General features: G+C 46.7%; 1 protein-coding gene and 1 long non-coding RNA gene across 2 annotated transcripts; both read left to right on the top strand.

Moving 5' to 3' along the window:
* Positions 1-18,843: 18,843 nt before the first annotated feature.
* LOC140106557 (uncharacterized) lies at positions 18,844-19,235 on the top strand. The gene is made up of 2 exons (XR_011850807.1): positions 18,844-18,921; positions 19,010-19,235. It is a non-coding gene; the product is annotated as an uncharacterized lncRNA (long non-coding RNA).
* Positions 19,236-21,897: 2,662 nt separating this feature from the next.
* LOC140105926 (cholesterol 25-hydroxylase-like protein) lies at positions 21,898-23,803 on the top strand. The gene has a single exon (XM_072130052.1). It carries the CDS (start codon positions 21,984-21,986, stop codon positions 22,818-22,820), a length of 837 nt encoding a protein of 278 aa, XP_071986153.1. The 5' UTR covers positions 21,898-21,983; the 3' UTR covers positions 22,821-23,803.
* Positions 23,804-24,045: the final 242 nt, after the last annotated feature.

Here is a 24,045-nt window from a genome sequence, read left to right as displayed (position 1 = left end):
GCGGGCAGCACGGGGAGACTTCAGTGGAAGAAGAGGAGCGATCCCGGGACAGCGTATCACCCCGACAAGTAAGCAGATGTGCCGAACATCTGTAATCTATTCTTCACTGTTTTTCACTGCGTTTTTCACTTAAATGATCCTGTGTTCACTGTTTTTATTCTATTCTTCACTGTTCTTCACATCTGCTAACTTGTCGGGAGATAATATACGCGCGGAACAGTGAAGAATAGATTGCAGATGTTTCCATACATCTCATCACTTATCAGAAGACATTCTTTTCAATTAAATAACACATTTTATTCCTGAACCATGGTCCCTTTGAAAAATGCTCGGGTCTCCCATTGACTTCAATGGGGCTCGTTATTCGAGACGAGCACTCGAGCATCTGGAAAAGTTTGTCTCGAATAACGAGCACCCGAGCATTTTAGTGCTCGCTCATCTCTAGAAAGGAACCTTTAATCCGGAATCCCATAGAACAGTGATGGCTAACCTATGGCACTAGTGCCAGAGGTGGCACTCAGAGCCCTTTCTGTGGGCACTCAGGCCATCACCAGAGATGACTCCAGGTATCTTCCTGCAGTCCCAGACAGCCCAGGACTTGCTGTGCAGAGGTATATTAAAGAGACAGCTCTACCTGGGACTATTTTGTGCTTTATTTGTGTCCTCAGGTGCTGGTATCAATGAAAACTGTGACAGAGCAGGGAGTATAAATCACAAATTAAATTTCTGTGTTGGCACATTGCGATAAATAAGCGGGTTGTAGTTTGGGCACTCTCTCTAAAAGGTTCGCCATCACTGCCATAGAAGCTAGCATTACATCAGTGTCATGGTGGGATCACAGAGGTTGCAGTTCAGACCAGGCCCCTAAGCCTGGGATTTATTTTATGTTATTTTTTATGTTACTATCTTAAAGTGTAACCGTCATTTCAAAAAACTTTTGATATGTTGTAGGGCAGGTAATTTTAAGTCCTTTTGCAATTGGATTAGTTACCCAAATTTTGCTCCTTCCTCTTGTATTCTGCAGACTTCCCCTAGATGGCAGTGATCTCTCATATGGCTGTTGCTAGGCACACGACCGTATGCCGGGGTACAAAGCAGTACAGTGCCGTACGTGTGCTGCACCCGCCGCTCCCGTAGGGTGCCGTGTGCCCATTGCCGTCTATGGGGGAAGGATATAGGGCGTATATACGTCAACCGCATATACGTTCCCTATACGGCAATGTGAATATAGCCTAATTGTTACGCCCATACCCTCGTTTCTCGGTTTGGATTGCGGGTACACCCGTGCCCTTCCCTGTGGCGCATTGTCCCCCCGGCCTTTACTCACCTCTCCAGGTTCCCGGCTCTGCTCCTGTCCTGTTGAGGCCACACTCCTGCTGCCTGACTAGGCTGTGCGCGTCCTCGCTCACTAGGGCGCGCGCGCCGGCTCTTTAAGATTTAAAGGGCCAGCGGCCACTTGACCCGTTAATCCGACTCGCCTTTGTAATCCGGCACCTCCCTTCACTACCCGCCGCATTTTCTCCTAGTATCTCCTATGGTTTCCATACCAGGCTTCCCTAAGCCATTCCTGAGGAAGAGAAAGCCCTCCTGCGTTCCTACGCTTCCTATGTGTCTCGAGCGTTCCCATAAGCTCTTGGTGTCTCCTGTGTTTCCAGTGTTCCCATACACTCCTGGTGTTCCTGTCTCCAGCGTTACCAGTGTTCCTCCGTGTTCCTGTCTCCAGCGTTACCATTGTTCTTCTGTGTCTCCTGTGTGCCAGTGTTCCTACACTCCTGCCAGCTTTGTGTCCCTGCTGAGAGGTACCAGGGTTCCTTCCAGCGTTGTACCCCTGCTGTCATTCCTGGCACGGACTGTCTCCTGCATCCCACCTTGAACTGTTTCCTGAATCTCACCATGACTGCCACTGCGGGACTAGTCACACCTGCGGAACGACCTGGTGGAACTCTGACGCAGCAAGTCCATCCCGCTTTGTGGTGAGCTCTGGTGAAGACCAGGTGCCACTTAGACTCCGGTCCCAGGTTGCGGCTAGCATCAACTCCCGTGGTGGTCCAGAAGGTCCACAAAGTCCAGACTACTCCCCCTACAGTAGCCTTCAACCCTGCATTCCGGACACTAAGTTAGTAACAAAACAACTACATTTTCCCTGTTTCCTCGAAAATAAGACAGTGTCTTATATTAATGTTTGCTCCTAAAGAGGCACTAGGTCTTATTTTCAGGGGGTGTCTTATTTTTCCATGAACAAGAATTTACTTTTATCATTGAACAAAAAATCTACTTCTCTAACATCCTTATGACTTTCCCTATACTTGCATGTAAGCGAACAATCCACACAGACAGAAACTGCAGATACATACAGGAGAGACTCTCCAAGTCTTCAAGCTGTCCCCTCATGTGCTGTGCCCTCGTGTGCTGTGCTGAAGTTTTACTTGGATAGATAGGTACATAGGTAGATAGAGCAGAATTATGTTTTTTATTTTTTTTTGCTCAGAATGACGGTTACACTTTAAATAAAATGGAAATGTACTCAGCTATTACTTATGTAGTACCCATAGATCTAGACAGTTGATTTCCAGATACATGATCCATGTTCTGGGTTTGCCTTGTAAATACTAGTTCAATTGCTGGAAACAGGGGCAACATTATTTATGTGATTTCATGCGAGGGAGCTGTGGAATACATTTGAAATGCGCTCCTCTGAAGACCCCAAAAAACTAGCCCATTCCCATCTCACAGAATGCAGTATGTCTGTAAGTTGGGGAGCTGCCAGCCTCCTCCTGTGCAGGCACACTTAATGGCGTTATCACATCACCGTACCTCCCAACTTTTGTGCGAGAAGAAGAAGAAGGATAAAAAGTCCTTCCCCCTTTATTCTAAACCGGGACCCCTTGTGCCACCTGCAAGCATAGTATAATAGGAACCTTAATGTCAACCACATAGTATAAGGCCCTTTACTGTGGCCAACCACCTCCTCCTGTGGCCCCCTGTCCTCCAGCCTCCTCCTGTGCTCCCTGTCCTCCAGCCTCCTCCTGTTCTCCAGCCTCCTCCTGTGGCCTCCTGTCCTCCAGCCTCCTCCTGTGGCCTCCTGTCCTCCAGCCTCCTCCTGTAGTCTCCTGTCCTCCAGCCTCCTCCTGTAGTCTCCTGTCCTCCAGCCTCCTCCTGTGGCCTCCTGTCCTCCAGCCTCCTCCTGTGGCCTCCTGTCCTCCAGCCTCCTCCTGTGGCCTCCTGTCCTCCAGCCTCCTCCTGTAGCCTCCTGTCCTCCAGCCTCCTCAAGCATCCCCCTCCTCTCCCCCAGCCTCCTCCTGTAGCCCCCTGTCCTCCAGCCTCCTCCTGTGGCCTCCTGTCCTCCAGCCTCCTCCTGTGGCCTCCTGTCCTCCAGCCTCCTCCTGTAACCCCCTGTCCTCCAGCCTCCTCCTGTGGCCTCCTGTCCTCCAGCCTCCTCCTGTGGCCTCCTGTCCTCCAGCCTCCTCCTGTGGCCTCCTGTCCTCCAGCCTCCTCCTGTAGCCTCCTGTCCTCCAGCCTCCTCAAGCATCCCCCTCCTCTCCCCCAGCCTCCTCCTGTCCTCCAGCCTCCTCCTGTAGCCCCCTGTCCTCCAGCCTCCTCCTGTGGCCTCCTGTCCTCCAGCCTCCTCCTGTAGCCCCCTGTCCTCCAGCCTCCTCCTGTGGCCTCCTGTCCTCCAGCCTCCTTCTGTGGCCTCCTGTCCTCCAGCCTCCTCCTGTGGCCTCCTGTCCTCCACTTTACAGAACTGCAGGGACATAAGATCACTTGGCAGGGTAATTTTATAGGACAGAAAATTGCCTAAGGCAAAAATGGTTTTCCCATCTCCAAGTGTTATTAAAATATAACTTTTATTATGATGTTTAAAATTAACCAAACTTGAGCAAATAAAGTGTGAATTAAAAACCCAACGGTGTGTGGAGATTTGTTATTATGGTCAGTATTCCTCGTTTAGATACTTGTACCCTGTGTAGTTTTAAACTCCTCTATTTCTTCAACATATGCACAGTCTGAGTTTGTATAGGTGTCAGTATATTCCCTATAGCTCACTATATATGAGAAAGAACTGTAGTGATTCAACGTAGTTCAGCTGCTCTGACTGTATTGCAGGAGACTACACTAAGGTATTAGATTCTGTCTCTATAGTAGAGTATTGGCCCTCTCTGTCTGCAGTTCAGAGATCGCCCCTAGCTATTCCACACACACATTGTATTTAAAAGTAATAATTCTATCAGCCCCCCAACATGTTTCGCCGGTATTCTGGCTTCATCAGGGGTATTGGGCTATAGACATTGGCGGCGTGAATTGTTTGGGGTTTTATTACCTCTATAGGGCCTCCCTATTCTATCGGCTAGCCATACAAAGTTAGTCACACATATCCGGATTGCCCGGATAGGTTCGTTCATGGAGTGACTTAGCGGTAGGCAAATAATATTACTCATTACATTTAGCATCCTTCCGTTTTTAGACCAATGTTGGTCCTGCTAACGGACCCGTCATCCAATAGTTACCTGTCTCCGACGCATGCTTTTCATCTTAGTTATTTCGTGGATCGCGGAGTAGGATAGCGCAAGTCCTGACACTTAGTCTCCTACACCTCTGACTGTAGTGCGCATGCGCAGAGTTTCTCTCTCTGTAGAGCGAATTCGGACTCATTGCGCATGTCTCCAGTCTCGGTGTTCAGGTCCATTACCGTATCCGCGCATGTCACCGGACTTAGATTTTTGTGGTTTCGCCGGGCAGCGAGGGTGAGTATACAGTAACGGTCAATATGTGAATGGCTAAACGAGTAACAAGGGTAAGTATACAGTAGTGATCCGGATATAGGTAAATATGCGAATTAGTATATATCCTGAGTATCACTGATTGGTTATTCGGTTTTGGTTGCCGATGCCTCCAATGTATGGGAGGCATTAAATGTAATAATCATACGTATCAAGTCCAGAATTTATGGCATGTAGAATGGGAGATTCTTTATTTATTCTCATAGGTCACAATGCCATATTTTAACCCATAACAATTCCTGCCAATAAATTATGAGCCATTATTTGATCAATGATCAATATGTACATAGATCTGACTTATTAATTATTTTTAGTTTCCGCACGTTCTCAGCAGGGGAGTGCTGTATCATATTTAGAGTGGTTTCTATGGCAGTTTATCAGTCAGTAGGAGTCAAGTATTCAATGGGGGGGGGGGTCTTCCAGTTATATTTTGAACTACTTGGTCCCCAATTAATAAGGATATCGAGTGTGTTTTTTTCTGTACTTATTGATTACTTATTGTACTTATTGATATTGATTGTACTTATTGATTTTACAATCCTTATATATGGTTTGCGTGTTACATCCCATTCATATTTATTATAGGTGGCTACAATTTGGAATACATAACACCTTTGTCCTGAAACTTCTGTCATTCATTCTGACTAGGAACTATTTCCTATTTGATAGTACATCCTACCACCAAGTGAGGGGGATGGCTATGGGGACGCAATGCGCCCCCTCATACGCCATCCTCTTCCTTGGGTGGTGGGAGAATACCATAGTCTTCTCGGAGCAAATGATGGCACACACCCAGCAGATCCTGGATCACTAGAGTTCTAGCTCATATATAGTGAGCTATAGGGAGTATACTGACACCTAGTGTCAATAACCTATACAAACTCAGACTGTGCATATATTGAAGAAATAGAGGAGTTTAAAACTACACAGGGTACAAGTATCTAAACGAGGAATACTGACCATAATAACAAATCTCCATACACCCTACACGGTTTTTAATTCACACTTTATTTGCTCAAGTTTGGTTAATTTTAAACATCATAATAAAAATGGGAAAACCATTTTTGCCTTAGGCAAATTTCTCTCCTGTCCATCAGCCTCCTCCTGTGGCCTCCTGTCATCAGCCTCCTCTTATTGTGGCCTCCTTTCCCCCAGTCTCCTCCTGTGGCCTCCTGTCCTGTATTCTCCTCCTGTGGCCTCCTGTCCTGTATCCTCCTTCTGTGGCCTCTTGTCCTCCACCCTCCTTTTCCTGTGGCCTTCTGTCCTCCAGCCTCCTCCTGTGGCCTCCAGTCCTCCACCCTCCTCCTGTGGCCTCCTGTCCTCCAGCCTCCTCCTGTCCTTCAGCCTCCTCCTGTTGCCTGCTGTCCTCCAGCCTCCTCCTGTTGCCTGCTGTCCCTCATTCTCCTCCTGTAGTCTCCTGTCCTCCAGCCTCCTCCTGTGGCCTCCTGTCCTCCATCCTCCTCCTGTGGCCTCCTGTCCTCCAGCCTCCTCCTGTGGCCTCCTGTCCTCTAGCCTCCTCCTGTGGCCTCCTGTCCTCCAGCCTCCTCCTGTGGCCTCCTGTCCTCTAGCCTCCTCCTGTGGCCTCCTGTCCTCCAGCCTCCTCCTGTGGCCTCCTGTCCTCCAGCCTCCTCCTGTGGCCTCCTGTCCTCTAGCCTCCTCCTGTGGCCTCCTGTCCTCCAGCCTCCTCCTGTTGCCTCCTGTCCTCCAGCCTCCTCCTGTGGCCTCCTGTCCTCTAGCCTCCTCCTGTGGCCTCCTGTCCTCTAGCCTCCTCCTGTGGCCTCCTGTCCTCCAGCCTCCTCCAGTGGCCTCCTGTCCTGTAGTCTCCTCAAGCATCCCCCTCCTCTCCCCCAGCCTCCTCCTGTAGCCCCCTGTCCTCCAGCCTCTTCCTGTGGCCTACTGTCCTCCAGCCTCCTCCTGTTGCCTACTGCCCTCCAGCCTCCTCCTGTTGCCTCCTGTCCCTCATTCTCCTCCTGTGGCCTCCTGCCCTGCATCCTCCTCTTGTAGCCTCTTCCCTGTGCAGTCATGTGCTTTGTCATTTCTACTATGAGGGGGAGCTGTCTGAAAATGGTCAATAAAATGTTCTTATTTACTCTCCAATGGGACCTCACAGTTGTATCTCTTATTAAAGATTATTAGCTGCCCGGATCTGACTCACCTCTGCACATTGTATGAACCTCACAGACCAAGACATCCACATGGGCGGCTCAGCACCAAGGCATAGAAAGATGATGGACAGGAGTGTATTGTTACTGGCACGATTACTGCGCCCTTCATAAGCAATTGTGACTGTGACCAATTACAATGTTTTTGTTTTTTTTCTTTTGATCCTACATTGGTCATTTTTCAAATCAGTTGGTGAAAACATATAGATGCGAGTACAAGTTAAGGGTAATTAACACAAACCATTTTATATTTTTGGTTAATTTCCTCAAAAAAGACCAATTATATCTGTTCAGTGTGGGCTGGCATCAAAGAGAACAGAGCCAGAGGAGGTGGTGGGCTCCATGCTGTGTGCCGTGGCTTCTATTCAACCTCACAGTGACGACTTCTTCCTGAACATGCCCTACCTCATGTGCCTCCTGATTAGTATCTGTGTTTATGCTGCGCCAACCAGGGGACAGATGTCGCCCTTCATCAGATATAGATGGTTAAAAAAAAATCTATAAAAATGTGTGGAAACCTCTTTAACCAACAAGCAGGTCATGAATTCCCTAACTGCTTAGAGGGAACCTATCATCACGAGCCCTTTTTTGGTTCCCACATAGAGAATAGTCTACACATTGCCACAAAGTTTTTTATAGTAAAACTGTCTTTTTCCAAAAAAAAGAGAAGTTAGATCAACATTTACCTTTCTATTTGCAGAGCTGTGTCCCTAGTCCCATGGGGGTGGCCAGTGAGGAGTGGGGGGGTGACGTCCTGACGGGGCAAGCAGCTGTGGGAGGAGATTTACAGGACAAGGAAGTTTTTTTCTTATTTGACATCGATCCATAACGGAGCGGTTTCCCAATAGTTGGGGGGGGGCACTCCTTAATTTGTTCCAACTTATATTTTTTTGGAAAAAGACAGTTTTGACTTTTTGGCAATGTGTACTATTCTCTATGGGGGAGGCAGAAAAAGGGCTTCTAATGACAGAAGGAAACCTACCATTAGAATCACCAATGGTAGACAACTTTCACCTACAGGTGCGTTTATTCTTCATCTTTGTGGAACTGTGTCCCCCTCATGGTGCTGCTGTCTTCTTATTCACTCCTCTACCCCTCAGGTGCCTTACTTATCCCGCAGAGAGCTGGTGGTGTCAGCCGGCTCTCGGAAAATCCCATGCATGTGAGGTCATATATCTGCAACATCCCCCACCGGGGCCTAGCCCTTGAGGTGAGGCCTGGAGACAGCCTGGGCCCGCAGTACCTGAGTGGCTGGCGGTTGCGGCCTAAGCACGCTTGTGTCACGGTGCTTGGTAAGGGGAACCGGAGGGCTGTCCTACAGCCTGGCAGGTCTCCAGCAGGGTGGTGTTGGCAAGAAATGATGAGGGAGAGGCTGCTATAGCGGATCTCCCTGGGGCAACCCTTTGGTGTCTAGAGGTGAGTCTCTGTGTGGTGGACAGGGTGCCCGTGATGATGGAGGTTGTAGTAGCAGGGACCAGACGGAGGCAGAGGTTGAAGAAAACAACTTACAGTTCTTTATTGGAACCGCAGGAACTTCAGCAAACGTGCCGTTAACAGAGTAGATGGAGTGCTGGAGAGGTACTTGGAGGGAGCCGCAGGAGCAGAGCACCAGCCTGGGTGCAGATGGCAGGCTGGGCGGTAGCTGTGTCCTAGTAGGATGCTTCAGCTTGTTCTCAGGGGCTTCAGGTATCACCCTTAAAGGTAGGATGATACCCCTTTCCTCACTACACTAACTCCTAACTTCCCTCTTCAGAGGCAGGGGCTAGGCTCTTCCTGCTCTTGGTCTGGTATGCTGACTGACTAGAACTCTAGCTGGTGTCCTGCAGACCCTCAGGTCTGACCAGGACCGCTCTCTTCTCTCTCCTGAGAGAGACTCCTCTAGAATATTCTGAGCAAGGGGTTTTATCATCTCCCCTTGGTCAGGTGGTGGCTGCTCCTCCAATTACCTCTCAGCTTACAGAATACATAATGCAATACATGTGATTGGTTATTAGACTCTTACATCACACATTACATTTAACTTCTGCCTTGCCAGGCAGGATTAACCACTGCAATGTCCCCTGTGTTATGTGATGACATGCTGTGGGGCTCATTCGCAAGCACTACCTCGCCATTGCATCGGCGAGGGTGTTGCAAACCCCGGGGGCAATTGAAAGAGCCGCCCTCGGCTCGACTACAGATGTTTTGGGGCACAGAGGGGGCTAAGGGCACTTCTGGGAAGTGCAGGCTATGTGAGGTGTAGGGACAAACCGCCCATGGTCCTGGAGACAGGCACCTGGGTTGGTGTCGGACTAAGACAAAACATGTAGCTGTATGACAGTTGGTCGCTGACGCCATTAAACCGAACTGTACAGTAGGAAAGGTGTGGTGTCATGTCCTGTAATCCACTCCTTGCACCAAGGCCTGTATATTTGTTTTGTAAACACTTCTTCCCTGGCGACAAATATATAATGTGTCTACCTGCATTGCATTAGCACATGCGACACGAGTACCTCCTGACGTCCTTACCCATAGGATGAGTGGCATCCAGGTGCTAGCTCTGTAACACCCCCGGTCCCCGTAGGACCCGCAGTTTACGGACTACCCCCATGTGCAAACCTCGGTTTGGGGTTAAGGTAACAATCAGTGTTTTACACAAAAAGACGGTCCGACACAGCCACACTACAACCTGGAAAGCCTATGAAAGGGTTAATGCATACTACTGGCAAACAGACAGGGTACAAGCATATTGTAAGCTCACATTGGCTTAGGAGCTCAATGGGTACATCTCTTAAATGTTGCAAACGTTACATAGGTAAATAGGCTACTCAGGGTAGCACGGTAGCAAATGTCTCTTTACCTGAAAAGGAAAGGCATGAATGTGCAAACAGAATGTCCGTACCTAAAAAGGAAGGCATTAAGTGCAAAGTAATAATAAATAAAGTGGCAACTTTTCCTCAAGATTGGCAACAGTCTCTCAGAAGGTCTCCAATAGGAAAGTCCATCTTCTGGGCACAGCCCTTGATGTGGGGGAAAAGTGCAATAGAGTTGCAAAGGATCTCCTCTAGTGTAGAGGGACAGAGTCCTTTGAAGAAATCTCTTGACTGAGATAAATAAGGGTAAGAGTCTTAGGACAGTTTCTGGCTCTATAGGGTATAGGACAAAAATAAATATTTACAATAGACAAAGTACCTGAAGAGGGCTTTCAGCCCATCAGGGGTCACTCAGTATCGCTGAGTTCAGCAAAAACAGGATCCAGTGGGGAATCCTGTATCTCCCAAGCAGTAGGAGATTCCGGCTGGGGACACCCGGTGGCAGTAGCGGGTACTGCAGGTGCAGCAATATCCTCCCGCCTTTCAAGGGGAGGAGCGCTGTCGCCCGGGATGTCGGCTGTTCCAGCCGGGGGCTCAACTGAGCCAGGGACCACAGAGGGGTCCAGCAGTACATAAATGGGGGCCTGCGGCAGCGCCGAGGCTCCTTCCAGCTCCGGTTCTTCCGGGGCCAGGTCATCACCCCATTGGTAACCAGCAAGGGGAGATGCGGGCCTAGACGAAACCTCCGGACAAGGTTCGCCAGCCGGGACGTCTTCTCCCACAGAGGAGCTACGGGACCTAGCCAGGCTCCCAGCAGGGGAGACAGCGGGGGTGGCGCCCTGTATCATGCCCGGCCCATGGATGGCAATGGGACCCGTACTCACGATTATCGTGGATGGGGCATTCACGTGGGTCACCGCCTGTGGACTCGCAGCCGAAGAGGAGGAAGTGTCTGGAGACTCCGGCCACTCGTCGTCCTCGTACGGGAAGTAGCGGTCCTCATCTGAGTCAGGGATCCGGATCACCCCAGCCGCCCACGGTCCTCGGGGACCCTCCTGCAGGGAGAACTCAATGCACTCGCCCGGCTTCAAGTTGTGCTGGCTCTCCGGCAGATCAGGCCTCTTGACGGACCGGCGGGGTATAAAGACTTCCCGTCCGGTGTAGTCCTGGGTGGCGAAGCCATAGCCACGTTTTTTGTCAAAATACCGGACCATGCCGGTGGTGCGGTCCTTCTCCACCCAGGCTCCAGCTGCCGACCGGCCGGCCATATACCGCTGGGCCTCCTTCTCACGACGACGTTGCTCCGAGACAGCGTCCCGGAGTCGCTGGCGGGTGGCCTCACCTCGGCCTCGAGGCTGCGGAGGTGTCGGTGCTGGGGCCCGTGGCTCCGGTGCAGGCTCGGGCCTCCGCGTGGGTCGGGCAGTTGCCGGGACAGGAGCAGGAGCAGCCGGAGGAGCTGGAACCGTCTCGGCAGGGCTGGCAGGCCGAGTAGCAGGGACAGCAGGCCTCGCGGCAGGTGGTACCGCAGCAGTAGGCCCAGGCGCTGGCTCGACCGGAGTCGGGGCCTCACCACGTGGCGCCTCCACGTGGGCCCGGGGCATCGGCATGGCAACCGGGAGAGGAACGAGGAACCGCCCGGGTAGTAGCTGGTACTCTGTCACCGTCTGGACGTACCTCCGGGTGACGAGGGCTCGGGTCAGTCCTCGATGCAGCCGGTGCCCAGCAAAGGGCCTCCGGACCGGCTGTGCAGAAACCACGACCATGGTCTCTAACATTTCGTAGAACTCTGGACGCTCCACAGGAGGAAATGGCGGAGGACCCCACATGATGCAGTCCTCACTGTCCAAAATCAGTTCTGGCGTTTCTCTGAGGCGGGGCAGGAAGTCCGCGTCGCGCCAGGGGGAGGAGTCCAAGTTCTTCCCGCCAAGAACTGTGGCGGGCTCTAATTTTTCCTGCGCCACAGGAGGCGGGGTTCGCGCCCTTCGCGCGTGGGTGGAGCTTGGTGCGTCGTCTGGGTTTCCCGCCAGTGAAGATTTTGGCGGGCTGGAATTACTTGCTGCGCCACAGATTCTCTGAGGTAAAATCTCGATGTAGCAGAGCTGGTACAGTTCGTGCAGGGATTAACCTCCTGTGTGCTGGAGCGGCGCTCGACAGCACGTGGCAGCAGTAACACAGTCCAATGCAGAAACACACAAAGTCACTTGGGCCTATACCCGAATGGCAGCAGGGTTAGGCAATGCAGTTTTTAGTAATAAAGGATAGTCTTTGAGCCGTAATAAGGCACAGAAGTAAATATCCTGTTCGTGACGCCACTTGCAACATCCCCCACCGGGGCCTAGCCCTTGAGGTGAGGCCTGGAGACAGCCTGGGCCCGTAGTACCTGAGTGGCTGGCGGTTGCGGCCTAAGCACGCTTGTGTCACGGTGCTTGGTAAGGGGAACCGGAGGGCTGTCCTACAGCCTGGCAGGTCTCCAGCAGGGTGGTGTTGGCAAGAAATGATGAGGGAGAGGCTGCTATAGCGGATCTCCCTGGGGCAACCCTTTGGTGTCTAGAGGTGAGTCTCTGTGTGGTGGACAGGGTGCCCGTGATGATGGAGGTTGTAGTAGCAGGGACCAGACGGAGGCAGAGGTTGAAGAAAACAACTTACAGTTCTTTATTGGAACCGCAGGAACTTCAGCAAACGTGCCGTTAACAGAGTAGATGGAGTGCTGGAGAGGTACTTGGAGGGAGCCGCAGGAGCAGAGCACCAGCCTGGGTGCAGATGGCAGGCTGGGCGGTAGCTGTGTCCTAGTAGGATGCTTCAGCTTGTTCTCAGGGGCTTCAGGTATCACCCTTAAAGGTAGGATGATACCCCTTTCCTCACTACACTAACTCCTAACTTCCCTCTTCAGAGGCAGGGGCTAGGCTCTTCCTGCTCTTGGTCTGGTATGCTGACTGACTAGAACTCTAGCTGGTGTCCTGCAGACCCTCAGGTCTGACCAGGACCGCTCTCTTCTCTCTCCTGAGAGAGACTCCTCTAGAATATTCTGAGCAAGGGGTTTTATCATCTCCCCTTGGTCAGGTGGTGGCTGCTCCTCCAATTACCTCTCAGCTTACAGAATACATAATGCAATACATGTGATTGGTTATTAGACTCTTACATCACACATTACATTTAACTTCTGCCTTGCCAGGCAGGATTAACCACTGCAATGTCCCCTGTGTTATGTGATGACATGCTGTGGGGCTCATTCGCAAGCACTACCTCGCCATTGCATCGGCGAGGGTGTTGCATATCCCTTGTGCTGCCTTCCTGTGCAATATATTAATATAACATATATATTTATATATAATATAATATAATGCACTTCCTATGCATATATTCCTTGTGTAGCATATTTTTGAAAGCTATTTTATGGCAAATAGAGGGGGTTCCTGGACATAAGAGACACAGTTCCACAAACAAGAAGAGGAAATGCACATGTAAGTGACAGTAGCCCATCAGTGAATCTGATTTCCTTTATCGGTTAAATAACCTTAGTACAGTACAGGTTCCCTGTGACCTCATAAAGAGGAAGAATAGTATTAGTAATCTCTGTAAGGTTAGTGCTATAATCATTGCTCCTGATATTGGAACACACAGATAACGTACAAAAATTTCACACAGCTAAAATGTGCTAACCACAGAGCAAAGAGGAATTCACATGTGCTCGCATGCATACAAACTTTACACCTAGTGGAATGGAAAATTATCATTTATGTGGTTGAATTGAGAATACTTTCAAGTGTTGGCCTAGAGTTATTGGGCCTAGAGTAATTTTCAGAGCAAGGGTAGCCAAAAAACTAGTGCAGCCAGAATAATATATCTTGTTGTTTCAAATAAGAAATAAAAAAAAATGCAGAAACATAATTGTGAAGGCCGGCAGTTACCACTAGGGGGCGATAACTGCATATAGATTCATACAACAACCAAAAATAAGCAAGAAATTCAGGACCTCAAAAGCTTCCCCTTGTTAAAAGTTATTTCTGTGTTCACTTTCAGACGTATTAACATCACATTGTTGTTTTACTTTTTTGCCTAGAATAGTGTACTCTCTTACATTATATTTGCTGTACTGGATATATTTGATAACATTCAGATATGTTTAAGAAATAGTATGACATTTTATGTAAATAATAATAATTAAAGGAAATCTACATCCACGGATCTACCTATGAAGGTCGATCCGGTAGGAGTTTTCTCTAATGTAGAGTAGCATTGCCCTTTTTAGGGCTAATTCGTTTGTGGCCCAGAACTTGTATACATTTTAATTTTTCCAATATGCAAATTTCCTAAAGAGGCTACTGGGGTGTGGGGAAGCCGGAGCTGAGGTTACACGGTGCGGATACTCCACGCCCCAGTAGCCTCTTTCTTTTCAACTACCAATACATCTTCAGCGTGCAGCTCCTGGTAGCTGTGACAATAAATGATGTCACAGCTTATCTCCTCCCCCTCCCTGTACAATGACCTCTAAATAGATAACACTGACCCATCATTACATCACTACTGACAATAGATGATGTCACAGCTTATCTCCTCCCCCTCCCTGTACAATGACCTCTAAATAGATAACACTGACCCATCATTACATCACTACTGACAATAGATGATGTCACAGCTTATCTCCTCCCCCTCCCTGTACAATGACCTACATATCGATAACACTGACCAATCATTACATCACTACTGACAATAGATGGTGTCACAGCTTATCTCCTCCCCCTCCCTGTACAATGACCTCTATATAGATAACACTGACCAATCATTACATCACTACTGACAATAGATGGAGTCACAGCTTATCTCTTCCCTTCCCCCTCCCTGTACAATGACCTCTATATAGATAACACTGACCAATCATTACATCACTACTGACAATAGATGATGTCACAGCTTATCTTCTCCCCCTCCCTGCACAATGTCCTCTATATAGATAACACTGACCCATCATTACATCATTACTGACAATATATGGTGTCACAGCTTATCTCCTCCCCCTCCCTGTACAATGACCTCTATATAGATAACACTGACCAATCATTACATCACTACTGACAATAGATGGTGTCAAAGCTTATCTCCTCCCCCTCCCTGTACAATGACCTCTATATAGATAACACTGACCAATCATTACATCACTACTGACAATAGATGGTGTCACAGCTTATCTCCTCCTCCCTGTACAATGATCTCTATATAGATAACACTGACCCATCATTACATCACTACTGACAATAGATGATGTCACAGCTTATCTCCTCCTCCTCCCTGTACAATGACCTCTCTATAGATAACAGTGACCCATCATTACATCACTACTGACAATAGATGATGTCACAACTTATCTCCTCCCCCTCCCTGTACAATGACCTCTATATAGATAACAATGACCCATCATTACATCACTACTGACAATAGATGATGTCACAGCTTATCTCCTCCTCCTCCCTGTACAATGACCTCTATATAGATAACACTGACCCATCATTACATCACTACTGACAATAGAGGATGTCACAGCTTATCTCCTCCTCCTCCCTGTACAATGACCTCTATATAGATAACACTGACCCATCATTACATCACTACTGACAATACATGATGTCACAGCTTATCTCCTCCCCCTCCCTGTACAATGACCTCTATATAGATAACACTGACCCATCATTACATCACTACTGACAATAGATGATGTCACAGCTTATCTCCTCCCCCTCCCTGTACAATGACCTTTATATAGATAACACTGACCCACCATTACATCACTACTGACAATAGATGATGTCACAGCTTATCTCCTCCCCCTCCCTGTACAATGACCTCTATATAGATAACACTGACCCATCATTACATCACTACTGACAATAGATGATGTCACAGCTTATCTCCTCCCCCTCCTGTACAATGACCTCTATATAGATAACACTGACCCACCATTACATCACTACTGACAATAGATGATGTCACAGCTTATCTCCTCCCCCTCCTGTACAATGACCTCTATATAGATAACACTGACCCACCATTACATCACTACTGACAATAGATGATGTCACAGCTTATCTCCTCCCCCTCCCTGTACAATGACCTCTATATAGATAACAATGACCCACCATTACATCACTACTGACAATAGATGATGTCACAGCTTATCTCCTCCCCCTCCCTGTACAATGACCTCTATATAGATAACACTGACCCATCATTACATCACTACTGACAATAGATGATGTCACAGCTTATCTCCTCCCCCTCCCTGTAGAATGACCTCTATATATACAACACTGACCCATCATTACATCACTACTGACAATAGATGATGTCACAGCTTATCTCCTCCCCCTCCTGTACAATGACCTCTATATAGATAACACTGACCCATCATTACATCACTACTGACAATAGATGATGTCACAGCTTATCTCCTCCCCCTCCCTGTACAATGACCTCTATATATACAACACTGACCCATTATTACATCACTACTGACAATAGATGATATCTATATACTAAAAGACCAAAGCAAGTGTGTATAGGCAAAAGAATGTACAAACTTTATTAAATCATCTTAATAAACACACCACACAATAGATACTCGACATTAAAATCACTTAAAATTTACCAAAGTACATGTAACCAAAGACCCATATATGGGACCCTGATAAGCCCATATATCACACATTGCCCGAAAAGAGGTCAATAAATCATATTGCGTAGCAAAAGATATGAGCGTGCATAGACAAGTTGGATGGCACAGCCTAAGAGATAACAGGGACCAAAGCTTACAAAACAACAGCAAAAGTGGCAGTGAAAAGTCCAAAAAAAAAAGACAAAAATCGCAAAAATGTGACAATTTAAGTAGTGGAAATAAAGATACATGTCCCCCATAGAATCCGATTCCAGTGTAAATGCTAAACTGTCTAAGTTGGCAGTAAGTTGCTACCTAATAGCCAAGAATGAACTTTTCTGACTCACATGGGAATCGCAGTTCTGTATTCATGTGTAAGATATGCCGATATCAGTGAAAAAATAACTGAAAATGACAAAATATGACATTGCATGAACAAGTACTCTGACTATTCTTTTATTCAGAAACACAGGCATGAGTCATTATACCTTCATGACCCATATAGTAGCTAGAAATTCCAACATTACTCTGTAAATTCTTATTACTGTTAATTAACCCCCCCCGCCCCCCCCCCCCCCCCCCACACACACACACACACAAATTTTAGTTCAGCTTCTCTCTTATCACTTGCAAAGGAATTAAAACTTATGACTTCAGTTTTCTAGCACAGGTCACAGTAAATCTGATGATCTTAGGCACATGTATGCTCTTTGCTTTGGCCCACCTTGTTCCCCACCCAACTGTAAACTCCTATAAATCGACCAGATTTATAGTTCGCCTAGTGTTATCGCCCCCTTGTTTTCCCAATACAAATCCCACCTGGTGAAAAGTTTATAGTCTGCATTTTATAGCACAATAGGCCTGTAGTTTGAGCAATACAGAGGGTCCTTCTCAGGTGATCAGTGAATTGGACATATTGCATGGGACAGGCTTTCCCTCTAGAAAGATATTATATAAATCTCCTAGGTACGGGGTAAGTAAGGGCTGGTATGTTTGATAGTAAAGGTAAGTCAGGCCCTGGGACTTTCCTTGTAGGGAGGTCTTTTAGAGGTTCAGTAGATATTGGTGCTTCGAGGGCCTCTTAAGCATCTAACGGGAGTCAAGGCAAGTAACATTCTGCTAAGAAGGTATCTGATTGAGCATTTTTCTCTGGGGCAGGGGGCAGAGTAGAGGGTAGGTTGTAAAGTCTAGAGTAGTATGCGTATTTCTCTTGGGTCATGGGTATAGGTACCATCTGACCTGCGAAGGGTATGGGCTGTGGTCCACACTGAGTCTTCTCTTAACTGATGGGCCAGCAAAATATGGGCTTTATTACCTCTCTCACAGTATTTATGTCTAGAATAGAGTGGAGCATCCTCAGCTCCCTAAACTTAGCCTTGGCCTCTATCACCTTGATAAGCAGCGCCAGAGAGGGGTTGGAGACTAGTGAGGAATACCACTCTTTTTAACCAAGGGGAAAAAAGGGGAAGAACGAAACCAAAATTAACAGTACCTGTTGTCATGGGTGCTCCCGCGATCCCTCTCTTAGATCGCGGGCGCATCCGTGCTCCTCTGTGTGCCCCCGCTGCACCCCGGTCATGTCACTCACCTCTATCGGCTCCTGCTCTTCCCCAGACTGCCGTGAGCGCGCGTCCCCGCCTCCTAGGCTCTTGCCGAAAATTTAAAGGGCCAGCGCACCGCTAATTGGTGGACTGGCTGAACACCTCACCTTTAAGAATCCTGCCTCTTCCTGTGTCCCCTGCTGGATCAAAGCCTAAGAGAAAGCTTCCTGGTGATTATTCCTGCGTTCCTGTGTATTCCTGCGTTCCTGTGTATTCCTGCGTTCCTGTGTCTTCCTGCATTCCTGTGTGTCTCTCTGCTCCTGAGTCCTGTGTAGCCATGTTACCTGAGTTCCTCCGTGTTGCTGTATTCCATGTGCCTGTGTTCCTGTTCCCACCGGCCTGGACCTCCCATTGCTGACGCCGGATTTAGACTTGACCTTGCATCTCTGCCGCTTGCCCTGACCCTGAGCCTGGACTTGACTACGAGACTGTCTTCTGCTAAGGTACCTCGACCTCGGCTGCCACTGCGGGCTAGTCGCACCTGGGAACGACCTGGTGGTATCCTGCCGCAGCAAGTCCAACCCGCTTTGCGGCGGGCTCTGGTGAAGACCAGACTCCGGTCCCAGGTGTTGGCTAGTACCACCTCCCGCGGTGGTCCAGAGGATCCACTGATCCTGACACCTGTGTTATGAGAACACCTGAGGTGTCAGAGATGTATGGTCATTGTTAAAGATTTGTACAACTGCTTTGGAAACAAATAAGTGAGAAATATTTACCCGGCCCTCTACTGCTTCAGCTCTATTCCCCTTTTCCCCTGTTGTGAAGGACATTAAAATGTGTTTCATCAATGAAATGACATGTGTGAAGAGACCACCACTGAGACGAGTGATTGACTCCAATTGTGACCTTCCATGTAGAGGCAACTGACAACTGAAGCACAGGAACTGCTGAACAGTCTACAGAAGATAGAAATCAGTCGTCTCTTTGAAAATATGACGCAATGTAAATTGCTTTTCATGTAAAGTGAAACCTTTGTTAAATGGATATTCCCAACTCACTAAATGCCTTTTATTTAATTTCTAAACTGTAGATATAAATTTATCAATGAAATGACATGTGCGAAGAGACCACAACCGAGTCTCCAACTGTGACCATCCAATTTGAGGCTTGTCCGGTGACAACTGAAGCACAGGAACTGCTGAACTCCATCAACCAACGCTGGAATCGGAGGGTCTTCTAACTTTGAGTTTCTTACTTCTTCCACTATTCTGCAATAAATCAGCCCTGCCGGCTTTTTAATGTCACAAACCCTTTAAGTTGAAGTGAAATCTGAAGAGAGAGGTAATCTTTACAAATGACTGCGGTGGTGATGTTCTGTGGTTTAGACATCATCATGGCAAAACACAAGAACAATGAGAGGTCAGAGAACACCAGAGGCAAGTGTACTGAATTGAATGTTATTTCATGATTTACACTCTAACATACATACTTTTTTATATCCATTAACGAACAACATAATCTCAACCAATTATGCCCTGTATATCGGTGTAAATGTATATAGGTCAGTGGAAGTTCTCTCTGCTATACAGTGCACTGCCTCTCTAAGCCACACTGATGTTTCCAGCTTTCTCCTACTCAAGAAATCAAGTGAAAACACCACCATAAGACCAAGCACTACCGAGGGTAAGGGTGTAGGTGTACAGATGGAAGTTATTACTGTGGTCAGAGACGGCGGCTAAGTGTTCTACTTTGTTTTTTTAAATTTTCCTCCTGTTACGTGACAGAACAGAGTTACGGCCAAGTGATGTGACTTTTCTACAATTAAAAATAGCTTCGCACTCGACAAAGCTAAATTTGTGAAGTCTGGGGTCAAATTGTTATATATGAAAGAGTAAATGAAGTGACGGATTCCTGAAAATATATGAAGGAGATGCCGTCACTAAGATATCCATAAGTTCAAGGAGTTTCCCCTTCTAAGGTTATCTGCTTTAGATACTTCACAGTCATTTCTGTGCCTGCATTGTCTACCAGATAACCTGATGACGGCTCTCTTGGTGTCTCTTAGCTTCAGTGCAGGAGAATAGGAGATCAGATACTGACTACTTTTTATCCTACTCTATGTACATATATATAATAATTCTTTATTTATATAGCGCACACAGATTACACAGCGCTGCACAATGCATGTTACATTGGTCCCTGTCCCCATGGGGCTCACAATCTAAACAACCTAACAGTATGTTTTGGAGTGTGGGAGGAAACCATGTCATGAAACAATTAAATTCAAAAACTATCACTGGACTAAAAAAATTATATAAAAATTACATTTCTAATCTTATGACCTCTCATTTTCTCGGGCTGTGTTAACACATAAAACACATTTCAAGTGCATTGGGAGTTTCCCCTCCTCAAACACATATGGGTTACAGCTAAACAATATCGTCCGTTAAGAAGAAACTTACCGTCAAAAAAATGTGTTGCTACACAGACGCGTTTAGGTCTAATCACATGTGCATGCTGGGAAAAGTAATCTTAATGTGCGGGAAACTCATTTCAAAATGTAATAGAAGCGCGTCATGTAAATGTGGCCCCGCTCCATCATAGTATAAGCTTGTTATACCTTCTAGAATTTGCCTCAGCTGCCAATTATGTATCTATCCATCACATGTTGCATTTCTTAGCATGATCCGCAGCCTCAGCCATGATGACCTGTATCTCCACAATGGGGGGCATTCATTATTGACTTTTCGACAGTTTTCTGTTGTTTTTCTTTTTTCCCTGCTGCGTCTAATTTATGACACTCACTACGCTTTTCTTGTTTTGGGTGAACAATTTGGGTGCAGCTTAGTAATGTTGTCACTTTTCCTGTGCTCCTCGTTTCCCGACACTGTTTTTGCCACAATTTTAGGCGCACATTTAGAGCTGCAAAAAGCTGCTCTACAGGATTCTATATCAACATCATGAATGTGCAAACAGGTCTTAATCTTTTTGGTCCTGCACCAATTCATTAACTCCTGCACCACGATGGGGCACATTTACTTACCCTGTCCCTGCGCGATCCCCGAGGAGCGTTTTCCGATGATGATGAAGTCTGCCGCAATTCAACAAGATCGTGCACCCGAGATTCTGCATGTTTCGCTTCCCTGCTCAGGTCCGCCGGAGTTCATCTTCTTCTTCCCGGTGCATGTAAGTGCTTGGCTTGCGACACAATTTGAATTGTTAAATCCTGTGCTTAGTACGAATCCGTGGGATCGTCCGTCGACCCGCCCCTGCTTTGCGTCGTGTGAAAGCCGGCACGATTGTGACACAAAACGATCACATGCGACACAATCCCCTGTGCAATACCCGAAAACCCGACGAAAATACAGCCACAGAACCCTTAGTAAATAAGCCCCAATGTGTCCCCAAAAGTGTTCTTCAGAGTCACGCCTGCCGCAGTAACCTCACACAACTATCACTGACATACAGGATGTATTACAGAGATATTATGACATAGGGTAAGTAGGAGGTGAGGATTATGTACATACCCTTCAGGATGTGTAGAAAGTGGTGTGACAATAGTATGTGACATTCATATTGTGCGACCATTAAAAAATTTCTCCCCAAACCAAAAATCTTCATAAATCTTACTATCCCGGTAAAATCTATGAAGAATCAGTGTAGACTTGGAGTATTCAGCAGCCTTTCTATGTACTCTCTCCTGTTTCCACAAAAGCTCTAAAATTCTAGGAAAAAAATAGGACTACATGCTTATCACTCCGTGTTCCTATAAACCTCAGCTCTCACATATTGTATGACTGCTGCAATCCCTGCAAAAACTGATACAATATATCACTACTACTAGAACGTGTAAAAAAGCAAATGACCGTAATAAATTATTCCAATCAGATTTGTAACCTCATGGATAAAAAAAAAACCAAGAGCTTTTGAGACGTCACTGCATTCCTCCAAATGGAAAGCAACCTGGGATTTCCCTGCAGTCAGCAGCTGATGATAGGCTGCAGAGGGAAGTAGGAGGACTATATAATCTCTACACGCTGAGCCGTGAGAGCACAATACTCAGAATGAACTGCACTGTGCAAGTAGCACTACCAAACTTCTCCACCTACAGGGAGATGACAGATTCCGGCTCCATCTTACTACAGCCAATATGGGACTTTGTCAGATCCAAGGAGCATGTGATTAGTTCACCTTTCTATCCGGCTATCTTCTCCTTCACAGTCTACATGTTCTTCTGTCTCCCTTACCTGGCACTAGATGTCCTCTGCCATAAGATACCTGCTTTGAAGAAATACCAGGTCCAGCCAAAGTCCAGACCTACCTTGGCAATGGTGCTACACTGCCTGGCGCACACTATTTACAGCCATCTGGTATATATCTTCCCACTGACAGTTGCGTATGTATACTGGAGACCAGTAGATATGCCATTTGCAGCTCCAAAGCTGCATCGATTCATCCTGGACATCATTGCGTGCCTACTTCTATTTGACTTCCAGTATTTTGCATGGCACCTGCTCCATCATCGTGTTCCCTGGTTATACAAGACATTCCACAAGATGCATCACAAGTACACCGCCACCTTTGTGTTGGCTACACAGTATTCCAGCGCGTGGGAGATGCTGTCCCTTGGATTCTTTGCCAATGTCAGCCCCATCTTGCTGAATTTTCATCCAATGACTGAAATGGCCGTCTTCGTCATCCACATCTACTTGTCCGTGGAAGATCACTGTGGTTATGACATGCCATGGGCTACACACAAGTTGATACCATTCGGTTTATGTGGCGGACCAGGTCATCATGATCTCCATCATGAGAAGTTTGTGTCTAATTACGCTCCTTACTTCACTCATTGGGACAAGTTGTTCAATACCTTAGCACAGAAGAAGGCAAAGAAACCTTAAAGACCATGTGACCGCATGCAGGACACAACAAATGGTCTGAACTTGACCTTGACTTGCATCTCAGGACTAAGTAGGTAGATGTGCCATGTGCCTTCAAAAATCTACATGCTTCTTGTCCATCAAGACTGTGCTCTATCCACTTTCTCCATGTCGGGCAATGCTACATGGAAAGTGAATGCACCCGATGCTTGAGTGAGATGAACTTCATCCTCATCACATGTACATGGATCTTACCTGTACAATGTATGTATAGTGAGGAACTGCACCCATAGGGTAAAGGAACTGTTACTCTTAACTCTAAGTATTTATTTATTCATAAAGTGAATATAATGTTATCCTATGCAGTTTCATGCATACAATCATTTCAGAAGGACAAAATATTTATTAGAACTTAATATGAAATTTTTGTAAGTTCTGTTATTTCAAAAATTGTGATGTAAAAGAAATGTCCAAGTGTGACTGTAAGTTATTGTCTATGTACAGTGGGCTCAACAAAGTGATGGTAAAGGGTAAAGAAAGTGTTAATAGATGGTGTGTGCAGGTGTCATGAGGAGTGGGACGGACTAGAAGGGGATTTGTCATTGCACCACGACTGATCACAAAACACGTGGTGATATCACAAGAACGTTGTCAATGGCAAACGCATGAGTTATAATAAGGAAGTTATAATATGTTTATGAGAAGGACAACAGGAAAGTATGAAGAAGATGAAGAAAATATGTTTGGATGAGAAAGCCAGAAAGAATTATTGTTATAATAAGAAGATAACTAATTTGCTGTGTAAATTATCATCTGAGATGGAAAAATCTGTGTTTTTTTTATTGTATTTATCTTTAGTACTGGACGCAGCGGGCTGTGTTTCCTCACAATACGGGAGAAATTCTCCTTGTTATATATTTTTGTAATGTAATTTTATTATTGTATAAATGTTATATATTTCTGCCATCAATGATCATCTCATATTAATAAACGTTGGATTTTTAAACAGATACAATCGGACCTCATTGTCTTTGTGTATAATTTGGGATGTACAGTGCATTCAGTGTATGATCTGGAAATATAACAAATAATGGAAAGAGAAAATAGTGAAACACTTAGAAATTGTACCTTTATAAATTGAGCTTTAGTGACCGGTGCCAGGCAGCTGCATGTATCAGAATGCTAGGGTAGATCGGCAGGAAAACGAAATTCTGTTTTTTTTACCAAATTACGATTCAGACCACAC

The sequence above is a fragment of the Engystomops pustulosus genome, chromosome 11, assembly GCF_040894005.1.
Source record: "Engystomops pustulosus chromosome 11, aEngPut4.maternal, whole genome shotgun sequence".
Taxonomy (NCBI): Eukaryota; Metazoa; Chordata; class Amphibia; order Anura; family Leptodactylidae; genus Engystomops; species Engystomops pustulosus.
Note: the sequence above shows the minus strand (reverse complement) of the source record. Positions and strands in the feature narration are given on the sequence as shown.